Source organism: Peromyscus leucopus, chromosome 9, assembly GCF_004664715.2.
Source record: "Peromyscus leucopus breed LL Stock chromosome 9, UCI_PerLeu_2.1, whole genome shotgun sequence".
Classification (NCBI taxonomy): domain Eukaryota; kingdom Metazoa; phylum Chordata; class Mammalia; order Rodentia; family Cricetidae; genus Peromyscus; species Peromyscus leucopus.
The window spans coordinates 65,791,573-65,804,909 of record NC_051070.1 but is presented as its reverse complement, the minus strand read 5'-3'; the positions used below and the strand labels follow the sequence as shown (position 1 = coordinate 65,804,909).

The 13,337-nt window shown below is 43.8% G+C and overlaps 1 protein-coding gene across 1 annotated transcript in view; it reads right to left on the bottom strand.

Moving 5' to 3' along the window:
* Window positions 1–12,689, bottom strand: part of Xpo4 (exportin 4) — a 91,818-nt gene extending 79,129 nt beyond the window's left edge. The window contains exon 1 of the mRNA XM_028870410.2: window positions 12,338–12,689. Coding sequence (XP_028726243.1) covers window positions 12,338–12,409 — 72 coding nt within the window. The 5' untranslated portion in view covers window positions 12,410–12,689. The remainder of the gene's footprint in view (window positions 1–12,337) is intronic.
* Between the last annotated feature and the right edge of the window lie 648 nt (window positions 12,690–13,337).

Here is a 13,337-nt window from a genome sequence, read left to right as displayed (position 1 = left end):
AGACAGGGTTTCTACGTGTAGTTTTGGTGCCTGTCCTGGATCTCGCTCTGTAGACCAGGTTGGCCCCAACTCACACAGATCCACCTGGCTCTGCCTCCTATGTGCTGGGATTAAAAGCATGCGCCACCACTGCCCAGCAGTAAGATTTTTTTTTTTTTTAAAGGATCAGTGAGATTGCCCAATGGGTAAAGGTTCTTGCCACCAAGCCTGACAGCATGAGTTTGATTCCCCAGGACCCACGCGATGGAAGGAAATAACCAAGTTGACCTCTGACCCCCACATGTACTCCCTAAGTAAAAGTATGCCCACATACATATACACTAAATAAATAGTAATTAAGATTTTTTTTATTTTTAACAAGATGACACCTATGTCCTCCATATCTGAGCCTTTTCTTCTACCACAAGACAATCTTAACTTTAGTTATAGAGCAATACACCCTGCTAAGTTATATTTCCTAGCGAACGTCTCCTCCCTAGGAGCAGCTACAAGATTCATTCTAGCCAATATGAGATTAGTAAACTTTTAAATGGAATTCTCTAGAAGTGATTCAGCTGCAAATGCACCTTTTACTCCTCCCTTGAAATGGCATGATGTATGCAGCTCTACTCAGTTCCTAAAGCCATAAGATAGAAGATGGAACTCCCTTCCCCACTCCCAGAAATTAAGAAAACAGAGAAAAAAATCTGGAGCACTTGCTGACATCTAGAATCACTACGCCAACACTGATACTAATTTCAGGCTTCATGGGAAAGAAAAGTAAAGTTGTCTTCAGCTCTCTCCTCCCACAAAGTGGGTCCCAGAGACCAAGCTCAGGTTGTAAGGCTTGGTGGCAAGCGTCTTTACCCACTGAGTCGTCATGCCAGCCAAGGCTATCTTTTTGAAGATATTGTTCTTTGAGGGCTTTGTGTTCTACACCGTCAACTTCAATCCAAGTAAATCAAAATGCAAAAGAAAAATGGCTAATAACCATATGCTAGACAACTTAGAGTAGAAAGTAAAAATAACTAATAAACACAAAAACACACTCGCCGGGCGGTGGTGGCGCATGCCTTTAATCCCAGCACTCGGGAGGCAGAGCCAGGCAGATCTCTGTGAGTTCGAGGCCAGCCTGGGCTACCAAGTGAGCTCCAGGAAAGGCGCAAAGCTACACAGAGAAACCCTGTCTCGAAAAACCAAAAAAAAAAAAAACCACACTCAAATCCAGGTATACACACACCTGTAATGCCAGCACTCAGGACATTGAAGCAGAAGTACAGTGAGTTCAAGGCCAGCCTGAACGACAGTGCGATCATGTCCTCCTACCTCAGTGTTTTGCAAACTGCTCTGGGTTAGACAAGGCTCTTGTCCTCTTGAAATTAGAGCACCTATCATTACCTGCTCAAGATCTTCACAAGACAAGGCCCACTATCATTCCCTTGTGGAAGGAGGACTTGGTAGGCCCGTAAGGCAGCTCACAAGTAACACTCATACAAGGGCCCTACAGACAGCTCACTGGAGGCTCACCAGATACATGAGGCCTTGCCCCTCCTCAAGTTTACAAAAACCACTAGCACTTGCTGAAGGAGACAGACTTCTCACTTACGGAGCTAGCCAAAAGTTGTCCATGCTTCTAGTAGTGTCTCACACATGCTTCCATGAGTAGCTCCAATTAAACCCATTGGTTCTCCAAGGTACACCTGGATGGAGTCATTTCTTTAGTCTGTCTGTTGTGACCTATCCAGGATGAGCAGAAATGTATCTTCTTTGAAAACGTTAACACACCACTCAGCCTCCTAAATGTTGAGATTTTAGGTGTTCACTTCCACACACAGCTGATAAGTAACTTTAAAGCTATGTACCTTTGTGGAAGAAGAAACACAGGCTAGGGAATAGTGTCAAAAAGGGAGCTTCAATTATACTTTTTTGGAAGACTAAACAAAATGTACTAAGATCTCTATGTAGAAATTGGGCACATGGGTATGTCAGAGTCTACATGCTTTATATTAACTTGAAACCCTGTATTCCTCCCCATCCAACAGCTAACTGCATATCTTAAGCAACTCTCTGGCTAAAATCACATAAAAGCAGTAGATCTACTAGTAGGTCAAAAACAACAACTATATCTCACATCATACAACCAATTAAAGAATGGGAGCTACAGAAATCACTCAGAGAGAATCAGAGTTCACTTCCCAGCACCCATAACAACTGCCTGCAACTCAGAGGATCCAATGCCCTCTTCTAGTCTGCACAAGCACCTGCACACATGTATACATTCACATGCACACAAAATAAATAAAAATAAAATCCCTCCCCCCCCCCTCTCTCTCTCAACAAAACGAGCATTCTTATCCAGTCTGGCATAATTACTTCATTGTCAAGAATACAGGGCAACCTGTTTTGCTAAAACGGTATCTAAAAGGCTGTAGAAAGGACTAGGTCAGTAAAACGCTGAGTTCCATTTCCGGCCCTACACAAAAGCTCACGTGGTGGGGCACATCTGTAACCCCCCATTTGCCAGGCAGACACTCAGATCTCTGGGACTCACTGGCCGGCCAGCCCCGCCTCCTCAGTCCCAGGTCCTGACAGGAGACTGTCTCTCAAAGAACCAGTGCATGGCCAGGCCTGGTGGTGTATGCCTTTAATGCCAGCACTGGGGAAGCAGAGGCAAGTAAATCTCTTCACATTCCACACCAGCCAAGGCTATATAGTGAGATCCTGCCTCAAAATAAATAAATGTAGCAAATGGATACACAAATGTGATAACATGGTTTCAACCTTGAAGCAGTTCATACTTGATCAACTGTCTCAAAATAAAGATATGCTAAAGATACATGTATATTAAACAATGATTTTTTTAAAAAATTATTTTAAAAATTATTTTTAATCATTTAATCAATTTTAAAAATCACTGAACATTGTTTTGTTTATATATTTTTTTAAACAGTGTAGGCTTGGCTGGCCTGGAGCTCACTATTTAAACCAGGCTGGTTTCAAACCCACAATTCACCTGCCTTTGCCTCCCAAGTGCTGAAATTAAAGATATGCACACCATACCCAGCCTATATGATCATTCTAATTGGTGTTTATAAGTCTAAAAAATGAAATTTATATTCATAAAGCAACAGGTATGTCCATCTTCTCTTTAGCAATATGTGTACTACTGATATTTTATAAAGTGCTATGTTTTAAAGATGCAAGACCAAGAAAAGGAACCAGCATAAGAAGACATGGCCTGTTAAAATGGATGTCTAGAATCCATTACTAGTGCATCTGGACAGTGGGAATGCCAACAACTGTAATAAAGTCAGCATATTTCAAATAGGGATCAGTAATTTACAACCCAGAAGATGAATGCAGAGATACACAAAGACATGTGTTGTACAGCACATAGCCACTACTGGAGGGTACAAAAGGAGGCCCTGAGTTAGGTCCTGAGTGAGTTTTGTGTGCTCTGACGTAGGCACAGACGGCTGCAGACTCCGAGACCAATTTGTCCATGGGAAACTGACAAAGCCAGTACCCACATGGGTCAGTCTGGGGAGTCCAAATACGGCTTATGAACAATGTGTGCCAAACCAGGTACTGTAGCTTCCTCCTCTCAGGTGTTTACAGCCTGACACTGCTCACCTATAGAGACCTCCTACCCAAACCAGTTAGCCCCTCCCCCTGCTCTAGACCTAATAAACATGCTGAGGTCCAGGTTGAACTGGTAGTAGAATGGAAATGTTAGAGAACCCCACTGGACCCTAGCTTCATTGTACTGTGTCTGTCCTTCATTCCCCCGCTTCCTTAGCCAGGGTTCTAGGACCCAAGTCACACACTACCATGTGTAGCATTGCAAATGTCGACAGCCCCTTATGGCCACACTGGAGAGCAAAGCAAATTCCTGCAGGTCACAATACTTGAAAGTTAAATAAGTCGATAAATACTTAGTGCTCTAAGGCTATCTTGACTTTATATGCTTTGATGTGAGGCTATTATATGATACATTAAGGTTCAAAAACCAGCTATCATTTATAAAGCACTTACTATGTCCCAGACACTATACTAAGCACTTTTAAGATAAATTGCTTAATCTTTTCTAACTCCCAAGACATTTTAAATTTTAATTTTCTCACCTTTATTTATTTATTTATTTGTGTGTGTGTGTGTGTGTGTGTGTGTGTGTGTGTGTGTGTGTACACACCTCAGCACACCAACTTACAGGAGTTGGGTCTTACCTTCCACCACACGGGTCTCAAACTCAGGTCATCAGGCTGGACAGTAAGAACATTTACTTGCTGCGCTGACTACAAATTCTGTTCCATTCTTCTTAAAATTTCACTGCCCTGATTTATTTAACTTTGTAAGATTCATTTTAATTGTAATTATATATAGGAAGGGTTGCTGTGTGGGTGTGTACATGTGAGTACATATGCCCTTGGAAGCCAGAGGCATAGGATCCCTAGTGCTGGAGTTAAAGGAGGTTGTGAGGCACCTAACTGGGTGCTGGACCTGAAGTTAGGTCCTCTTTAAGAGCAACACACCTGTTCTTAGCCACTCAGCTGTGTCTCCAGTCCCATTCATTACTCTATTTTAGGAGACATCGATGTTAACTGACTTGCTAAATATCACACAGGCCATCACTGTTGGAGCCAAAAACCAGATATTCCAGACCCTTTACAATACTGCCTTTCAATTCCACGATTTCAATAACTTTTCCACATGTGCTTACACACACACACACACACACACACACACACACACACACACACACGCATGACTTTTCTATGACCCCACCTGGTAGGTGAAAGCAAATAATTTTATAATTAAACATGGCTATATTATAGATTACAGTAAAGTTTTTTTGTTTTTTTGTTTTTGTTTTTCGAGACACGGTTTCTCTACGTAGCTTTGCGCCTTTCCTGGAGCTCACTTTGTAGCCCAGGCTGGCCTTGAACTCACAGAGATCCACCTGGCTCTGCCTCCCGAGTGCTGGGATTAAAGGCGTGCACCACCACTGCCTGGCCTTACAGTAAAGTTTTTATTAATTTTTAACATGAACATCAAGAAAATAAAGCCGCCGGGCAGTGGCCAGAGAGACATGCAGTGGGAGAGGTGCATGAAGAAGCCTGGCAAGCCCGTCATTTACCCAAAGCCTGCCACTGTCCTTTGGAAGAAAAAAAGGTCTGTTCAAACCTGAGAAATCTCTCTCCGACTCTCCCATGGACTGAGAGGGACTACCTGCCTTCCTCTACAGCACAGTCTTCTCAAATACAGCAGTCACCTCAAATGACTATCAAATGCACATGAGGAGGCTAGGGGTTGGTGCTGAGTGCCTCCCTCTACTGCTTTCCACCTTGTCTTTTTGAGACAAGGTCTCTTTTTGAACCCACAGCTCACCAATTGGCTAAGCTGGCTGGCCAGCAGGCTCCATGGATCTGCTTGTCTGTCTTCCCAGTGTTGTGATGACAGACATGCACTTCTGCATCTGGCTTCTGGGGATCTGAATGGAGGTCCTCATGCTTGCCCAGCATGCACTTCACCAACTAAGACATCTCCCTGCCACCCATTTCATTATAAAATATTTAACAAGAAAGTGCTTTGTATTTTACAACTTTTAGCAGCACTTTCAACCTCCTTTTTAACATCTTCATTTGTACTGGGCCCTGCAAGTTAAGTAGGAAGCCCTGTAGAAAAACAAGACTGTTGGTGGGAACAGCTGGAATGTAAAGCAGGGCCAACATCTCTGCGAAGCTTTCAGACCTAAAGGCTTTCAGTCTCTGAAGATCAGGGAATAGAATGAAATATTGCCTTCTCAGGACTTCTTTAGGTAGCAGGTAACTGTCCTACCTACCTATGACCTTGTAATACCTGCCCCATGCGTGGATTGGGGCTACCCTACAATAAATCTCCCGTGCTGCAGTGAGTTTTCCTCCCTAATAAATTCCTTCACCCCTTAAGCAGACTCTGTGGATTTCATGTAATGTCTCTAGGCAAGGCAATGAAATCTGCAATCTTAACAGTCACCCCAAGACTGATTATACACATTCTAAACTCTGAAATATTGTTATTTTAGAGTCAACCTAACTTTTCCCACAATTAAAGTGAATAGAGAATAAATCCCCAACTCTCTTCTATTAACTTTTTCTCATTTGAAATGCATTTTCTCTTTATTTGTTGATAAAATTATGCTAAACTAGCACACAATTACACAAATCTGTGGAAATAGAATAACCTGACCTACAAATACAAAACTACAAACCCAGCTTAGTGAGCTATGGCACACTCATAATTTTCTTTAAGATAAAAGACATGATTTGAACATCACACAGTGTGTGTGTGTGTGTGTGTGTGTGTGTGTGTGTGTGTGTGTGTGTGTGTGTTTAAACATCATCTGGTCCCCCCAAATACATACAGTTGCCAACTAAAAAAAATCTGGGGGGGCTGGAGAGATGGTACAGCAGTGAAGAGTGTGCACTGCTCTTGCAGGGGACCTGAGCTCAAGTCCCAGCACCCACATTGTACAGCTCACAACTGCCAACTCCAGAGGGGTCTAATACCTCTAGCCACTGTGGGCAGCTACACTTATATGCACATACCAACAAACAGAAACAAACACATCAGTAAGCATAAAGACAAATATTTTTAAAAAACTGCTCACGAAAATAAAAATAACTGTAAGACATTTAAGAAAGCACTTTTAGCTGTGTGTGGTGGTGCACAACTTTAATCTCAACACTTGGTAGGCAGAGACAGGTAGATCTCCAAGTTCAAGCCAGCATGGTCTACAAAGTTCTAAGACACCCAATACAACACAGAAAAACCCTGTCTTGAAAGAAAAAAAAACAAGCACTTTTATAAAATATACAATATCCATTTATAAAATTGATATAATATTTATGATTCAAGTCATGTTTTATACTATAAAAGTTTTAAATTATATGTTAAAACAGAAACTGAGGGCTCCTGCCATACCACTCCCATCCACTGTTATTCTGCACAGTCCACTGCAGACCTTCCACTTGTGGTCTAAGTATACCAAACATATGCAGGTTTTTTTCTTTTTTCTTTCCTCTTTTTCCCTTAGGGGTGGGGGTTTCACTACGTAGCTCTGGCTGTACCTGAACTCTGTCAGTGGTTCTCAACCTGTGGCCAAGAACCTATTGAGGGTTGAACAACCCTTTCTCAGGAGTTGCATAGCAGATATCCTGCATATTAGATATTTACATTACCATTCATAACAGTAGCAAAATTACAGTTATGAAATAGCAATGAAAATAATTGTATGGTTGGAGGTCACCACAACAGGAACTGTATTAAAGGGTTGAAGAAGTTAAGAACTACAGATCTATGTAGACCAGGCTGGCCTCAAACTCAGAGATTCGCCTGTCTCTGCCTCTCAAAGTGCTGGGAATAAAGACATTCACCACCACACACTGCTAGATTTTTTTTTTTAATAAATCAAAATAGGTCATAAATTCTTTTCTGTACCTTTATCTCACTTATCTTGAACATCTTTCCATATCCACTCAGATCTTTCCACCTCAAAAAAAATAAAAATAGGGCCGGGCGGTGGTGGTGCACGCCTTTAATCCCAGCACTCGGGAGGCAGAGGCAGGTGGATCTCTGTGAGTTCGAGGCCAGCCTGGTCTCCAAAGCGAGTTCCAGGAAAGGCGCAAAGCTACACAGAGAAACCCTGTCTCGAAAAACCAAAAAAAATAAAATAAAGATAAAAATAAAAATAAAAACTGGGCTGGGTGTAGTACCACACACCTTTAATCCAAGCACTACGGAAGCAGACACAGGCAGATCTGTGAATCTGCAGCCAGCTTGATCTGCACAGGGGGTTCCAGGACAGCCAGAGACACATAAATAGACCCTGTTTCAAACTACCCCATCCCCGCAAACAAATCAACAAACACCTTACAGGCTGGAGAGATAGCTCAGTGGTTAAAAGCACTGACTGCTCTTCTAGAGGACCTGGGTTCAATTTCCAGCACCCACATGGCAGTTTACAAGTATCTGTAACTTCAGTTCCAGGAGATCTGATGCCCTCATACAGACATACATGCAAACAAAACACCCCAATGCACATAAAATAAAAATAAATAAATAGTTTAAAAAAATTTAAATTACTACAATTATTAGGTCTACATTTTTAAATTCCATAAAATCTCATTAAATATCATAGAATACCAGTTTACTTGTATAGACTGAATAAATGCCTAGAAGTAAAAAGTCTGGGGCCAAAAAATTTTATGAATTTTTACTGGAACATAACACTAAACTTTTTATCAAAACAGGTCATATTTTATACTTCCAGCTGATAACTTGAAGCACCATCATAATTAGATGCTATGGCCCATTCTGTTACAACTTTCTATTCTTTTCCATGTTAATGCACTAGCAGCTCAACAACTGCAGTTTCTATACACACTTTAGTAATCATTTTTGCTTTAAAAATGTTCTTGATGGCCAAGTGTGGTGGCACATGCCTTTAATCTCAGCACTTGAGAGACAAAGGCAAGTAGATCTCTTGAGTTCAAGGTGAGCCTTGTCTATGTATCGAGTTCTGGGACATCCAGGCCTATGTAGATACCTGTCTTAAGAATAAAAGTTCTTGACTATTCTCATTATTCTTCTTCCTGACATATTTTCTTTTGTTTGCTTGTCTTCTGTTTGATTTTGGTTTTTAGTTTTTGCTTGCTTGTTTTGGTTCCATGTAGCTCTGGCTGGAACTAGCTCTGTAGACCAGGCTGGCCTCGAACTCACAGAGATCCAACTGTCTCTGCACTCTAAGTGCTGGGATTAAATTCGTGAGCCACCTTGACTCATAGGCCTGTGTGTATGCTTTTGTAATACTAGGTATAATACTCATAGTATGTCAGTCACGTAAAAATACATAAAAGGAAAAGGAAAAATCTTAAGCTGTGTGCTGTAAAAGCCAGTGGAAAAGGTCAAAACATATTTAAACTGTTATGCAGATTACATAAGGGGGAATTGGGTGGGAAACCTTTGTGTGATTTACTTTAAAATAATTCATTCCAGTATTTCTCCTATAATTTGTGAGTGATAAAATGTGCATCTTCAACACCAAGTTTTCAAGTCCACATTCAGGTAACCTGATTAAATTTGACATCAGGAAAACAATCAGTGAAGAGAATGTTAGCAAAGAGTATGGTTGGCTTTACTCTGTAAAATATCTACCAACCTCTGAAAAAATTTAGTTAAATTTCTTCAGCAAAAGTCAACACCCTATACTGGGGGACTGGGAGGTGAGTGGAATTAGGATGCATGATGTGAAATTCCCAAAGAATCAATAAAATTATGTAAAAAAAAAAAAAAAAGTCAACAATCTGAATCTTTCTGAAAAGTGAATTTGGGAAGCTTATTTAAATACTTCTCCAAGAAGCCAAGGTGGTGCATACATGTAATCCTAGCACTCAGAAGGCTGAGGCAGGGAGACAGGAAATTCCAGGCCAGCGTGGACCACACAGCAAGTTCCAGGTCAGGCCCTGTCTCAAAATCAAACCACCTATGTGGTGGTGCACACCTTTGATCCCGGCACTTGGTGGCACAAGCAGGACAGACAGCCTGATCTACACAGGGAGTTCCCAGTCCGCCAAGGCTACAAAGTGAGACCCTGTCCCACTTCCACAACGTCTTCACAACAGACAACTTTACTTGTATACCCCGTGACTAACTTACACTAGCCCTTTATCACTCTAGCTCATCTACCTTCAAATGCATTTTCCAGCAAGCAACTTCATGGTCTTGAACTAAGCAGTATTTACAGAAAACATCTCCTATTAATACCTTTCAGACAAAAATCATTACTTATGCCAAGATTTATAAACTTTACAAATACCTTAACTTTTTTAACATTTATTTATTTTGTGTGTACTCACAAATGTGCCACTGGTACCCTCCTGGAATTCAGGGTAGGGTCAGTTTTCTCCTGCCATGTGGAGACTGAACACAGGTCTGAGGCTTGGTGGCAAGAGCCTTTACCCAGTGACCCATCTCACCAGCCCTCTTTACCTGTCACCCTGTAGGTCCAATACTTTATGTCCGGCACTTTATTCCATAATCTTTTTGTTTTGTTTTGTTTTTTTCGAGACAGGGTTTCTCTGTGTAGCTTTGCGCCTTTCCTGGAACTCACTTGATAGTCCAGGCTGGCCTCGAACTCACAGAGATCCGCCTGCCTCTGCCTCCCAAGTGCTGGGATTAAAGGCGTGTGCCACCACCGCCCGGCTTATTCCATAATCTTAAAAGGACTGATTATAATATAAATGTACCACTACAGAAATTTCCCATCAAAAAAAGAAAATGTAACAGGATAATTAATATGCTGATTTTGAGAAACAACATGTTGAATAAAAAATTCAAAGGAATGTAGCTCAAGCCTGTAATCCCAGCATTGGAAGGGCTACCTACATAGTGAGTTCTAACCTAGCCTATGCTAAAGAGTAAAGAGTTCAGAAGTCTAAAATGGCTGTCTGGTGACTGAGTGCTCTGAATCTCAATGTCTTTCAACAGTGCAAAGCTGCTACTGTAGGGATTCATAACATAGAACCCAAACTCTAGTATTCAATAGAATATCAGTACCATTTTCTTATCCACCTATAAACATTTGATAAAAAAAAAAAAAAACCAGCCTTACCAGGAAAGAAAAAGGATGCATTGCCAAGTACAAATACTACATTCCATCAGGCCAGTGACGAACACTATCAAGTAACTATCAATTTAAATACTAGAGCAATGTGGTACTGTTTAATCAAAATCTAATAAAAAAAAACAACACTCCTAGCTCCTCGGAAAATTTCGGGAATTTCAAGGGTGCTGTATTTGGGGATTTTAGTAAACTTTTATTAAACTTAAGTTTGTAATCCATAATCTCTTAAAGACTTATTTATGTTTTCTATCCACATGGCCTGTGGAGATCAGAAGAGGTCATGGGATCCCCTGGAACTGGAGTCAGTTGTGGAACTGAAGGATGGTTTTGAGTCACCAAGTGCATTCAGGCCTGGGTCCTCTGCTAGAGCAACAAGTGCCCTTAACTCGTGAGTCATCTCTCCAACCCCTCTTCACACTTTCTGAAAGCTAAAGCATCTGATATTGTATGGGAAGACAAAACTTGATGGATGGTACTAACCAATGTTTTAACATTATTTTTTAGTTATGTGTTTATGTCCACGTGTGGGTATGTGCATGTTAGTGCAGGTGCCCCAGGAACTGGAGTTACAAGTGGCTGGAACCACCTGACAGAGGTGCTGGGAACCCACTCAGGTCCTCTGGAAGAGCATCATGTGCTCCACTGAACCAGATCTCCAGGCCCTAGCTACTAAAATAGGCTTAGACATAATGATGATTCTCCAACACAATCCTCACTAACCTAAAAGTAAAAAAAAAAAAATCCAGGGTAGAAAAAAATCTGGCTGCATTCAATTCTTAGAAAGTCTAAATCATTCCAACTAATAAAATGAACCTCTAAGTTTCAAAAACAATAATAACCTACAAACGCAGGTGTCATAATTTACAAAAAGAAAAAAGGAAAGAAAGAAATCAAACTAAGCCAGCGAACATAAGACACACAGTTTACCGAGTAGCTGAACGCAGTTTATCCTTACTTTTGCTCCCTGTGTAGAACACTGTTTATAATCCTGACTCGTCCTGCTCCAACACCCTCACCAAACGACTTAGTGGTAGTTTTAAGACTTAAGTTAACGAGTACCACGGAGTCAGTTTTCCAGGACTCGAAACCCACACGGAGCTCGGTCCTGGACCAAGTTTTGCCCCAACGACCTTGGTCCTAAAGACTGGCCTCCCTCCTTCCTGTCGCCCGGTCCACGTGCCGGCTGCGGTTACCCAGAGCTGCCTGCACGTCAGGCAAAGAGCCGGGGGACCCGGTGCACGAGTGAACAAGGCTTGCTAGCAGCACCCAGACTATGCCATCCCTCCCCTAATAGTATCAACTCCTCGGCGTCATGCACACAATCTCAAGACCGTACCCTGACCCAAGTCCTACGGGGTTCACCCCAAACTCCCTCCCCGTGCCTTGCTCTTGCTACCCAGTCTGCCCAGCGAGATAGAGGGCGAAGCAGGAGGCACGGGAAACTCTCCATCCTACACCGCTACACCCCAATGCCAGGCTGAGGAGTAGGGCGGCCAGGGAAGGGGACAGCTCTGGAAAGTAAAGGACCAAGGCAGGAGGAAAAGTAGGATGGAGAATCCTGCGCCACGCCACCACCACTTCAGGGTTCATCCCGAGGCCCTTCCCGGCCGCCAGCCCGGCGGACAGCGGGCCTGACGCGGTAGAGCCGGCCGGAGTCCCACGGACCCCGCGGTTCTCGGGGCCCGGCATTCTCACCATCAGAACTTTGGCCGCGTTCTCCAGCTGAGCGATCACTTCTGGGGGCCCCAGCGCCGCCGCCGCCATCATGGTCTCTCTTCAATGACGCGCCATGCGCTGCATTCTGGGAGCAGGCGCCGCGGCCGGCCAATCGCCGCCGCGACCCCGGCGCCTCTCGCGCCTCCGGGGCCGTCGCAGCCGCCGTCGGCGTCGCGCCCTCAGCGGCCTGACGGGACCGCCGAGTCCTGAGCAGCTGCGAGGAGACAGGCGTGAGCCCGGTCGCGGCGCTGCGGGGAGGGCGGCGGCAGCCGGCACCGGACGAGGCCGGGCGGTTGGCTCTGTCAGCCGCGGCCGGGCATCCCGCGCGGCTCCGGGCTCTGCGCATGCGTGGGTCCCTGCGTGCGGGCCGCGCGGGCCGGAACTCCAGCGGCGCAGCCCATTAGGTGCGGGGCAGGGGACGGGTGTCCGGCCGGTGCGGTAGCTGCTTCTCCCCTCGCGTGGGCTCTCCAGCGTGGAGCAAGATCTCTTAGCCTTGGCAGCGCTCTACCGTGGTTCTCCTAAAGATGCGCCCAGGACTCATGCGTTTCCTGCGCCTGCTGTGAGGAGGGGGCACCCGACGATTGCATTCTTGGTTTTTTTGTGTGTTTGTTTGTTTGTCGAGACAGGATTTCTCGGTGTAGCCCTGGCTGTCTTGGAATTCACTGTGTAGACAGGCTGGCCTCGAACTCACAGAGATCCTCCTGCTTCTGCCTCCCGAGTGCTGGGATAAAAGGCCTTGTGCTACCACTGCCCGGCTTCTCTTTCTCTTGGGGTTGGGTTTGGTTTTCTTGCTTGAAACCCTCTCCTTAACCACCTGGCTTCCTGAATCCAGTAAGAGCTCAGCTGCCACCAGCTTTGTGCTTCAGGGGTTCATAATAGTAATGCTAAGTATGAGATCTGTAATAAAAGGTGTTTTACGGTAACTGCAACGCGGTCTTCTATCCCGTTGTTCTTGAGGGGTTTTGTTGTTGTTGTTGTT